This window comes from Phyllostomus discolor, chromosome 4 (genome assembly GCF_004126475.2).
Source record: "Phyllostomus discolor isolate MPI-MPIP mPhyDis1 chromosome 4, mPhyDis1.pri.v3, whole genome shotgun sequence".
In the NCBI taxonomy this organism is placed as follows: domain Eukaryota; kingdom Metazoa; phylum Chordata; class Mammalia; order Chiroptera; family Phyllostomidae; genus Phyllostomus; species Phyllostomus discolor.
Window position 1 is genome coordinate 68,776,140 of NC_040906.2, and position 12,696 is coordinate 68,788,835.

The window sequence follows — 12,696 nt, forward strand, 5'->3', positions numbered from 1 at the left end:
AGAGATTTAGGAGAAAACTGTAATTCAGTGCTTGTTAATTAAAATATCATGAAAAACAAGTACTGCTATTAAAAGGAAGTCAAGTCAATATTCCTCCCTAAAAACTGCCTCCCAGACATAAATATAAATTAGAAAGGCTACCCAAAAATTCTTGGACAGATACTGAGCCTGAGAAGTAAGTCCATGAGTCAGGAGACTGGTTACATACAAGAAACTCATTAAACAGTAAATGTATTGAGGGTGATAGAGGCCAAGATTCTCACTATTAGAGAAGGTAAATACCAAAAAGGATAAGACTCAAATAAACCATTTGATACTAGATGGTAACTGAAAGTATATCAAGAGAAACAGGTTAATAACTATGTAGTTCACAAGCACACCTATTTCTTCCACTTCTGTCCACTGAGAGGATCCAGAAGCAGTCAATTTTAATAGCAATGAACAGATCTTAGAGTTTCTAAGTGTCATTCCCAGCTAAAACAAACCATGTCCTATGGAAATATAAACTCTCACTTTGGGAATTATCATAATGTTTCAGGCAAAAAGTATCAATGAATGATAAACTCACGGCTGTAAATTTGCTGAGGAACAGGACATTTACATATCTTAAAGCATCTGCCACAAACATTTATTTACTAATTTACTTTACAGTGGAAAACCTGGCAGATGTCATCTTAACCAAATATCAAGTATTAACACTAACAATAATGGGACAAACTGGCATTGTGTGCCTGCCATAATACACTGGCAAACACTTACAGCATTACATTTCAGTAGTATCCCTGTAAAGAAATGAATGAAAACTGAATCTAATCTTAAGGAAATATTGAAAAGCCTAGACTGAGGGATATTCAAAAAGTAAACAGGCCTGTGCTCTTTACTTTTGAAAGGCATGAAAAGACAAGACTCAGTAATTGTTCCACATTGAAGACTTGTCTACACCTATACTTTGAAATGGTTCTGGGGGTCGGGCGGGAAGAATGACTAAAATATATACATGTGGGGAATAGTAAGAAAAGTGTAATCAATTGTTAACTAAGGAGTCTAAGTATAGAATGTAAGGTGTCAGTATATAATTCTTGTAATTTTTCTATAAAACAAATTAGTAAGTTATCAAACCCCCCAAGTGATCCTGATACATACCCATGAATATTCTATTTCAACTATTTCTAATTTTCCCACCTCTCCTCTGCATCTTTTGCTGGCAGATTTTTGAGACTGCTTCCAGTTTCCATATTTAAATAGCAAGAATACCTCTTCTAAGATCAGTGAAAGACAAATTTTAATTGTGGATTTAATTCTAACTGTTCAGAATTAACAAAATAGGTAAAACTGTGTCCATATGGGGATTACCATCATGGCCTTAATAAGGAAGTGGCTTACAAAATAATGCCATCTATTTGTTATAACATAACCCTTTTTATAGTTATGGTATTTAGAAATGACTTAATTTCTGTAACACACTGAGGTAATCAGATTAGGTCCTGTTCAGCCCAAGAGGAGTACTGAGCAAAAACTTTAATTAAACATCTATAACCTATTGCTGTGACACTCAGGTTGAGATGCTGACTTTTAACGAACTTTAGACACTTAACCTGTTTCTCTATATTCCCATTTAGTAAAAACTGAAACATCAAAAGAAAAACTCTAAAAATATTCTATGTTCTAAAAACATTCACATTAATTCATCAGTAGTTATCTTATTTAAAAAATTATGTTCCTAATCTTTATTCGAGAAAAGCAAGCAGTATCTTTACATACTACTGGAAGGTTATTTTCTATATAGTATACATATATGCAGTGATGGAAACATTTAACTTCAGAGAATCAATTACATTAAAGCAGCTCAATATTTATTACAACATTAAGTTAGAATTAACCACGGCATGCAGTTTTAAAAAGCACACCACTTACTATGTCAATTGTCCAAGTTTAACTAAAAATGGTAAAAACTAAGCTAAATTTTTAGAATCATCTTAAGTTTTCCACAAATCATAACTAATTAATCACTGCATGCTTTTTTACTCAATTTAATATTAACTCAATAATTATTTCAAATCAAGCTACCACATAAGAACATGTTAACATTAAAGTTTCTTGCCCAGAAAACCCCTTTTATGCAATTGGGTAAGTAAAATCACTTGTATTATTAGGCAATGCCTAAACAGGATAATGTTTATCTTTCTAAGTTAAAAAGGAGTAAAAAAAAGTTTCAGAAACTCTTTTTTAGAGCAAAAAAGAAAGAAAGACAATTGAGTGAACTTTTCAGCTCCTGGCATAGTAATTGACATGGTTATAAACGTCAAAAGCAGATAAATGAAGTGGGAAAAAACTATGCGGATTTGCCGTACAGTTCAGGCAGCCATGTTTACAAAATATTTGGTGAACAAATAAAGGTTATGAAAATACTTACATTTAACTCTGGATTGAATTTTAATATCATATGGTGAGAAGTCGATGCAATCAACCATTACCGTAATAATATGAATGGTTCTATCCAAAAATAATAAATTCTAGGGAAGAATATTTGAAAGTATTACATTAGAACCTTTCAATTATTGGCATAATTTTCAGAAACAGTAAGTATCAACAAAAATATATTTAAAAACTTTTCCTCTCACATATATTTAATAGCATACAAGACATGGCTATACCCTATAGCCTACCTTAAGATTATCATTACGAATATTTCTGAGTTAATTGTTGTATGCCAAGTACTATACTTTTGTTTCTCAACATGTAGAGAAAATAATTTAGCTTTAAGATGCCCATAAAACTGAGCATGCAAACCAATACATTGAGAATGGAAGAGCTAGGTTCATAATCAGATTCTTTATCAAATTCCTTTTGAAAACTGTCTTCACTAAAACCAGGAAAAACAAAATTCAAAAGGTTGTTAAGCTTCTGCATTCCCTTTCCACATCCTCCTCCTCTAATTCAAATGAATTAAAAATAAATCCATAAAAATATCAGAGAATTCTGTGAAAATTTATTTAAAGACAGGGGTCAAGTGGAGATGTAGGAACAAGTTTTTGAGGAATGCTAAAAACAGAATAAAATCCCAGCACTACAAGTCAAAGAACATCTCAAGAATAGCTTTCTTGGGAGAACTTAAATAATGAAAGAGACATTGAGGGTTCTGTGAAAAAAAAATTGATGGTTAATAAAAACACAAATGGTTGCCCTGACCGTGTGACTCAGTTGGCTGGAGCATCATGCTGAACACCAAAAAATTTGCAAGGTTAATCCCCAGTCAGGGCATATATCTAAATTACTATTTTTTTTAAGATTGTATTTATTTATTTTTAGAGAGGGGAAGGGAGAGAGAAGGGGAAAGAAATGTCAATGTGTGGTCACCTATCGAGTGCCCCTAACTGGGGACCTGTCCCGCAACCCAGGCATATACCCTGACTGGGAATCGAACAGGTGATCCTTTGGTTTGCAGGCTGGTGCTCAATCCACTGAGCCACACCAGCCAAGACTATGTTGTGGGTTTGATCCCCCATCGGGACATGGAACAGGAGGCAACCAACTGATCAATGATTCTCTCTCATATCGATATTTCTTTCTCCCCCTTCCTCTATCTGTAAAATCAATAAATATATCCTTGGGTGAAGATTAAAAAAAACACACAAACAGTTAATTAAGAAACTACTGAAATTAAAAATCTATAAAACAGTTTACTCTTCCTTTAATTTGCCATTACCTTACACTAGTTCACTTCACTGGACTAATTCACATTGTCTGCTTTCAAAGACAGCCTCCCCCAATGGTTGTTAAGGGAAAGGATGAGGAAGGCAGTGCCCAACTACCCTGTAAAACCATGTGGAATGTCAGTCCAGATGACAATTTACATGCTCATATAAAGGTGCTTCCTTCTCGTGTAAAATGACAAGATAAAGGATGCCTATAGCTATAATTTGCTACCAAAGCCAGAAAACAGAGGTGCTCTCTTGGATTCCAAAACACTCCAACTACCATTATTCAATATTAATATTCCTATTGACAAGTATGCAAAATCATGACAAACAGTATCCCAAGGAATGTAAAATAACAATAGAATTAACCATGAAGAAAAGAACTAATAAGAAAAAGTGGAAACTAATATTCCCCAAAGTCAGAGGGACTCCTACCTACTTAAAAACATTAAATGTAAAAACAAAAACTTCATAAAGTATCTCAACATTTTAACTGCAAAGGAAGGAACACAGAAATAACAAGCTACCAGAAAGCAGTTCCAAAAGCAAAACACAAACACACGTAGAGAAAGAAAAGGGATACAAGACAAACCCAAAAGTAAAATGACGTAAAAATCACATAAAATGGTACTCAAAAAAGGGACAGTGGAGTATCAGTAAAGCAAGGCAACTTTCCTGAGAGGACAACACAGCTCTTAAGATAGAAGAGTCAAGAGACCCAAGATGGCAGTGGAGTAAGTGGAAGCTACACTAACCTCTCAGGATGAATTTGTACTTACAACTAAAGTGTATAGAAACCATCCAGAATAACCAAGTGAACACCATCTGGAGAGAAGCTTTATAACCACGAACAGACAGAAGAAACCACCTTACCACAATATGACTGGTAGACACATGAGAGATCAGGCTGGGCTCCCATGAGCACCAGCTGAAGAGGGGATATTTTCACATCTGGGGGACTTCCCTGAGAAGTGTGGGGTCTAAACTCAAAGCTAGGCTCCCCAGGCTACAGCACCAGAGTCAGAAATAAACCTAGCTAACATTGAGCTATGAAAAGCAACAGGGTTTAGATGGCTGGAAATTGAGAGCCTCTTAAAGGGCCAATACACAAAATATTGTTTACAGCCACTACCCTCAGACACAGGAAGGGCAATGGTGGATTAGACAAGCAAGAGGAGACTGAGGCTGATGGCTCTGGGGAGAGAACTGAAGGAACAGCCAGCAGGGTCCCTATCCTGAGTCCCTACACTGTAGGAGCCATCTCTAGCAGGCAGAGCACTCCCCTCCAAGTGATTCAACCACAGGAAAAGCAATAGCCCCGTCAATAGGAATTACTCTGCTCTACCCTATGGAGCTTAACCTGGGCAGCGGAGTACAGCCTGATTAGTTTAGTGACTGACCGGTTTAACTGGTGATTAGTTCAACAGCTAAGGCAGAAAACACAAAGCTATAGCTAAAATGGGAAGAAAAAGAAACAGACCCCAAATGAGAGAACAAGAGAATCCTTTAGAAGAGCTAGATGATATGAAGGTAAGCAATTTATCAGATTTAGAGCAACGATTATAAGGATATGTAAAAACATGAAAAAAAGACACAGAAACCATAAAAGAGGGCCAGTCAGAAATAAATAATACAGTATCTGAAACAAGTAACACACTAGAAGGGATAAACAGTAGTTTAGATGAAGCAGAGGATCGCATCAGTGATTTGGAAGACAAAATAGAAAAAAAAACATCCAGGCAGAGAAGCCAAATGAAACAAGAAGGAAAAAAAGGAGGAGAGCTTAAGAAACATTTGGGATGCCATGAAGCATAACAACATCTGCATCATGTGAATATACTAGGGAGAAGAAAGACAGCACAAGGGATCGAGAAGCTATTTGAAGAAGTAACGACCAGAAAGTTTCCTAATCTGGTGAAGGAAAAAGACACACAAGCCCAGGAAACGGAGAGTTCTAAACAAGATGGACCCAAAAAGGCCTCCACTGCGACACATCATAATTAAAACAAGAAGGCTTAAAGACACACACAGAATCCTACAATCCACAGGAGAAAAGCAGAGAGTTACCTACAAGGAAACACTGAGTAGAATGCCATCTAGTTACTCAACAGAAATATTTCAGGCCAAAAGGGAGTAGTGTAAAATATTCAAGGTGATAAAAACCAAAGGACCTACGACCAAAGCTCCTTTACCCATTAAGGCTATGTTTTAAAATCAAAGGAGAAATAAGAAGGTTCCTAGTCAAGAAAAAGCTTAAGTAGTTTGTTAACACTAAACAAGTACTGCAACAAATGTTAAAGCAGAGGTGTCCAACCTTTTGGCATCTCTGGGCCACATGGAAAGAAGAGGAGCAGTCTTGGGCCATGCATTAAATACAAACACTAACAAAAACTGATGACACAGAAAAGCACAAAAAAGGTCTGTGTATAATATTTGTGATATCTGCCACCACAGATAAGCAAAAAAGTCCTGACATAATAACCCTATTTATGAAGCTGTCTTTACAATAGATAATCTTTTCATATTATCAAGCAGGTCACAAGTTTGTGATCACTAATATAGAAAATGTACATAACTAATAAAACTTAGTATAAAACTAAGTAATGATTTAAGCAAATTTACAATTTAGTGTTGGGCATCATTCATACGCATCCGGGTCCACATGCAGCCCACAAGACATGAGATAGACACTCCTGCGTTAAATGGCTTGCTTTAAGAAGAAAAAGAGAAAGAAAAAAAAATCAGAGGAAAACTGTGTAACAATAAAATGGCACTACATTCATATCTATTAGTAATCACTTTAAAGGTAAATGGCTTAAATGCTCTGACCAAAAGACAGGGTAGCTGAATGGATAAGGAAAGAAGACCCATGTATATGCCACCTCCAAGACACAAGATCAAAAAATACAGACTAAAAGTAAAGAGATAGAAAAAGATATTTCATGCAAATGGAAAAGGAAAAAAAGCTGGGGTATAGTACTTATAGACAATAAAACAGACATTAAAACAAAGGATATAGTAGGAGTCAAAGAAGGGCACTACATAGTGATAAAGGGAACAATCCAACAAGAGGATAAAACTCTAATAAACATTTACATACCCAACATAGGAACACCTAGTTATATAAAGCAAATTTTGATGGACATAAAAGGGGAGATCAACAGAAATACAGTCATAGTTGAGGACTTTAACGTCTCACTGATGTCAATGGATATTATCTCCCAGGCTGAAAATTGACAAGGAGACAGTGGCCCTAAAAAACACACTACATCAAATGGGATAAATGATATTTTCAGAGGATTTCACCCCAAAGCAGCAGAATAGACATACTTTACAAGTGCACATGGAACATTTTCTAGGACAGACAACACATTAGGACACATAACAAGTCTCAATAAATTTATAAAGACTGAAATCATATCAAGCATCTTCTGACTACAAACAATGTTAGGAGGTTAGAAGTCAATCACAAGAACACTGAAAAACATGCAAGGACATGGAACCTAGTAACATGTTATTAAACAAAGAATGGGCCAACAACGAGATCAAGGAAGAAATCAGGAAAGATACCTTGTAACAAATAAGAAACAAAACATAAGGATCTAAATCTGTGGGACACTGGGAAAGCAATCCTAAGAGGGAAATTTATAGAATTACAGGCCTATCAAACAAACAAACAAACATCCCCCAGAAAAAGCTCAAATAAACCATCCAATTTCATACTTGAAGGAACTTGAAAAAGAACAACAAAGCCCAAAGTGAGGAGAAGTGAAGGAAATATAAAAGATCAGGGCAGAAACAAATGAAATAAGAGTCTAAAAAAGTGATAAAAAAAAAAAAAAAAAATCAATGAATCCAAGAGCTGGTTCTTTGAAAAGATAAAGATTGACAAACCTTTAAACCAGACTCTTCAAAAAAGAGAAAGGACCCAAATAAATAAAACCAGAATTGAAAGAGGAGGAATAACAACCTACACCAAAGAAATACAAAGCATTGTAAGAAAATATTATGAACAATTATAGGCCAACAAACTGGACAACCTAGACGAAATGGATAAATTCGTAGAAACACAGAATCTTGCAAAACTCAGGAAGAATCAGAATTTGAATAAACAGATTATATACACTCAGATAAACAGAAGCGGAAATAATAAACTCCCAACAAACAAAAGCCCTGGACGAGATGGCTTCACAGGGGAATTTTAACAGATGGTACGTGAAAACATGAGAAAACTCATAAGCGGTACACAATGTATGAACATTAAGAGAAGAACTAACACCTCTGCTTCTCAAACTATTTCATAAAATTCCAGAGGAAGGAAGGCTCCCAAACTCATTTTATGAGGTCAGCATTATTCTAATTCCAAAATGAAATAAAACAAAGAAAGAAAATTTATAGGCTAATATCCTTGATGAACATAGATGCTAAAATCCTCAACAAAGTACCAGCAAACCAAAACAGCAATGCATCAAAAAGATCATAAACCATGATCATGTGGGATTTATTCCAAGAATCCAAGGTTGGTACATGGTACAACCTTCGCAAATCAGTAAGTGTGATTTACCACATAAATAAAATGAAGGGTAAAAACCAAATGGTCACAGCAACAGATGCAGAAAAAGCATTTGATAAAATCCAGCACCCATTTATGATAAAACCTCTCAGCACAATGGGATTAGAGGGAACATCCCTAAACATAATAAAGGCCATATATGACAAACCCACCACCAGCATCATACTCAATGGAAAGAAACTACAAATATTTCCATTAAGACTGGGAACAAGATAGTGAATGTTTGCTTTCACCTCTTATTCAACATAGTAGTTGAAGTCCTAGCCACGGAACCAGACAAGAACAAACAAAAGGCATCCAAATTGTAAAGGAAGTAGGTAAAACTGTCTTCATTCATAGACAAGATGATTCTGTACATAGAGAACCCCAAAGATTCCACCAAGACAGTTACTAGAACTGATAAATGAATTCAGCAAAGTAGCAGAATACAAAATATCCAGAAATCTGTTGCATTTTTATATGCCAATAACAAACAAAAAGGGAAATCAAGAAAACAATGCCATACACAACTGCTACAAAAAGAGTGAAATACCCAGGAATAAACTTAACCAAGGATGTAAAAGACCTATACACAGAATATTACAAGACACTGAAGAAGATACAAATAAGTGGAAGTGTGACCAGATCCATGGATAGGAAGAAATTAACATCATTAAAATGTCTATACTATCCAAAGTAATCTAGACATTCAATGCAATTTCTATCAAGATTCCAATGACATATTTCATAGAACTTGAACAAATATTTCAAAAATGTATATGGAACTACAAAAGGCCATGCATAGCAACAGCGATCCTGAGAAGGACCAACGAAGTGGGAGAAATCATGCTACCTAATAACCAAATGTACTATAAGGTCATAGTAATCTAAATAGAATGGCACTGGCATAAAAGCAGACTCGTAGATCAATGGAACAGAATAGAGAGCCCAGAAATAAACCCACACTTTCACAGTCAATATTTGGCAGAGGAAGCAAGCACATACAAAGGGATAAAGATAGTTTAGTCAATAAATGATGATGTGAAAACCATACAAATAAGTGCAGAAAAATGAAACTTGACTACTTTCTTACTCCACAAGCAAGAATAAATTAAATATGGATCAAAGACTTAAATGTTAGACCAGAAACCATAAAAATCCAAGAAAACATAGGCAACAAAGCTCAGACACTGTTCATCAAAAAGTTTTATCAGCTGTATCTCCCCAGGCAAGGGAAAAAAAGAAAAAATAAACAAATGGGACTACACCAAACTAAAAAGTTTTTCCACAGCAAATGAAATCATCAATAAAATAAAGACAACCCACAGAATGAGAAAACATATTTGCTGATACATTGGATAAGGAGTTCCCATCCAAAATTTATAAAGTACTTAACAAAACTCAACACCAAAAAAACAAGCAACCCAATTAAAAAATTGGCAAAGGACCCAAACAGACACTTCTCTAAAGAGGACACACAGGTAGACAATGGACATTATGAAAAGATGCTCAACATCACTAGCCATCAGAGAGATGCAAATTAAAACCACAATGATAGCTGTGGTTTTAATTTGCATAAATTAAACCTTGATAGCTTAAACCTATCAGAATGCCTAGCACCGATAAATCGACAAACAAGTGCTGGAAATGATGTGGAGAAAGGGGAACCTTCTTGCACTGCTGGTGGGAATGCAGACTGGTGTAGCCATTGTAGAAAACAGTGTGGAGATATCTCAAAAAATTAAAAATGGACCTTTTTTATTTTTGACTGCCTTTTGACTCTATAATCCCACTTCTGGGAATATAGCCAAAGGAACCCCTAACACTATTCCAAAAGAGCATAAGCACCCCTATGTTCACTGCAGTGTTATTTACAGTCACCAAGATATGGAAGCAGCCAGTGTATATCAATAGATATGCAGAAAACACAACCATGGGTGATTTACATAATGGAATACTACTACTTGGCCATAAAAAAGAAAATTTTACCCTTTGCAACAGTACGGGTGGACCTGAAAAACATTATGCTAAGTAACATAAGCCATTCAGAGAAAGATAAATACCATATGATATCACTCATATGTAGAATCCAATGAACTGAACTAACAAAGAAAGATGGGACAGACTCGGAGATCAGGATGACAGCTAGTGGCGGGGGAAAGGAGACAGTTAGGTGCAAAGGGATTGACCAAAAGGAAAAAGGACACATGGACAACAGTGTGGTGACTGCTGGGGGAAGGAAGGTGTAAGGAGGCTAGAAGGCAATTAAAAAAATTTAAAATAGATTGAAAACATCTATTAAGTATTAAAAACAATGTAAAAACATGCCCTACAGCACACCTTGGTGAACTGTCTTAATTCCAAAGATAAGAGAAAGTCCTAAAACTTTATAAAATAGAAAAAGAGGCTAAGAAGAAGAAAAAAACTTATGTCCAACTACGTATTTGCTACAGTGGCTGTAACAAATGAACAATAATTTGACTTCAAAATTATGATAAAAATTTCCTGAAACCTAAGAATGATAACTTATCAACTGGATGAAAAGTTATCAGTTATATACACGTAAGTTTGCAATTAGTCCTTTTTAATAGTAAAATACAATAAAGCAAAGCAATGAAGAAATATCTGGGGTATAGGAAGGCCTGTCCTGGCTGGTGTAGCCCAGTGGACTGAGCTCTGGCCTGCAAACCAAAGGGCTGTCAGTTTAATTCCCAGTCTAGGGCACATGCCTGGGTTGCGGGCCAGGTCCCCAGTAGGGGGCACATGAGAGGCAACCACACATTTGTTTCTCTACCTCTCTTTCTCCCTCCCTTCCCCTCTCTAAAAGTAAAATCTTAAAAAAAAAAAAAAACAACAACAAACAAAAAACTACAACAGAGATATAATATAGATTAATAGAGTCCAAAATTAGAAGTCATATAGACAATCCTCTGATCACAAAATAACAAAACCAGAAACTAATGATAAAATAGCCACATATATCCACACACTATTCTCCTGAATTAAAAAAGCACCCTTCTAAATAACTCTTGAGAAAGACATCAAAATTAATATTCCATGATTACTAATAGTAGCAACAGTCATAAAATGCCTGTATTGAAAAAAATGAAAAAAGCTTTCAGATTTAAGCTGGAAAAACTACCCAGAAAATGGAAACAAAACTACTCGGTGTATAATGACAAAATTTAAAAATTAGAAATTCATCTTTTCATATTTTAATGCATTCATCATACTCTTTATTAAAATATCAGTATATTTCTAATTATACTTTGATATAACAGAACTTGTCAGTGATTTTTAAATGCAGTGATGATCATTAAAATAAAACTACCTACTCGTTTTTTTAAGACTTAAAAATAGGTAAGCATTTGATTATCAAGTCTAACCAAGAAAACAGGAATAAAGCTTAAGAACAAAAAGAATAATATAACTACAGATATGGCATTCTTCTTACACTATTTCAACTGGTGAATGCAGACAAGTTCCAACTTTCTATATCATTCAAGAGCTTTGTACCTCCATAATAAAACAATTGGACAATGGGGAACTCCACAAGAATAAAGATATTTATAAAAGTGCTAAAAAACTAATCTGCAATGTTTTAAAAGAATTTCAATGTGACCAAAAAGGGTATCCCAAGAACACAAGATTGGTTCAATATAAGAAAATGCACAATAGGAACAGCTTTTGTATACAGTCACACATTGCTTAATGTTAGGGATACATTCTGAGAAAGGCACCATCACTGTAAAACATCAGAGTGGACTTACATAAATGATACAGCCTATTACACACCTGGACTATATGGTATACCACCATCATGTACGTGGTCCATTGCTGAACAAAATGTTATGTGGTGCATTACTGTAGTACTCCAGTAATGGGGGTGGGGGATACTGAAGTGTGGGAACCATTTAAAATAGCTGAAAAATAGCTTTAAAACTACCAAAAATAAAGGAACTTAATTAGGTTAATTTTAGAAGAACTAAATACATGGACACAAATATTCCTGGATGAAAAGATTCAACATTACAAATATGTAAATTATTTTACAAATTAATCTTTGAATTCAATGTAACCAACCACATGCCAAGTAAAAACTTGTCAGGGTATTTTATAAAGCTTTATAAATTATAAATTTCTTCCAAAAGGAAACAAAGATTAAACCTAAGCAAGATAATATTTAAAAGGTGAAAACTGAGGGTCAACTTTTCACTAATAGCTATAAAAGCATTTAACAAAAGCACTGTCTACACACCAGATAAAAGCCAGGGGTACACATCAATAAGACAAATGTCCTTCACCTCATGGAGTGTGAGTGAAGTAACACATAAAGTATACAAATGACTTTGAGAGAAGTGCCAAAAAACAAATAAACTACTCTGATGGAAATTAATAAGCTAATTAAATTAGATCCCCTGGAGGCAAAAGTCTCGTGGATAGTTG

General features: G+C 35.0%; 1 protein-coding gene across 9 annotated transcripts in view; it reads right to left on the minus strand.

The window, feature by feature from the left end:
* RIF1 (replication timing regulatory factor 1) overlaps nucleotides 1-12,696 on the minus strand; it is a 68,311-nt gene that overhangs the window by 26,604 nt on the left and 29,011 nt on the right. For all 9 annotated transcript variants that reach the window (XM_036023510.1, XM_028508686.2, XM_028508685.2 and 6 more), the window contains one exon: nucleotides 2,414-2,513. In XM_036023510.1, coding sequence (XP_035879403.1) covers nucleotides 2,414-2,513 — 100 coding nt within the window. The remainder of the gene's footprint in view (nucleotides 1-2,413; nucleotides 2,514-12,696) is intronic.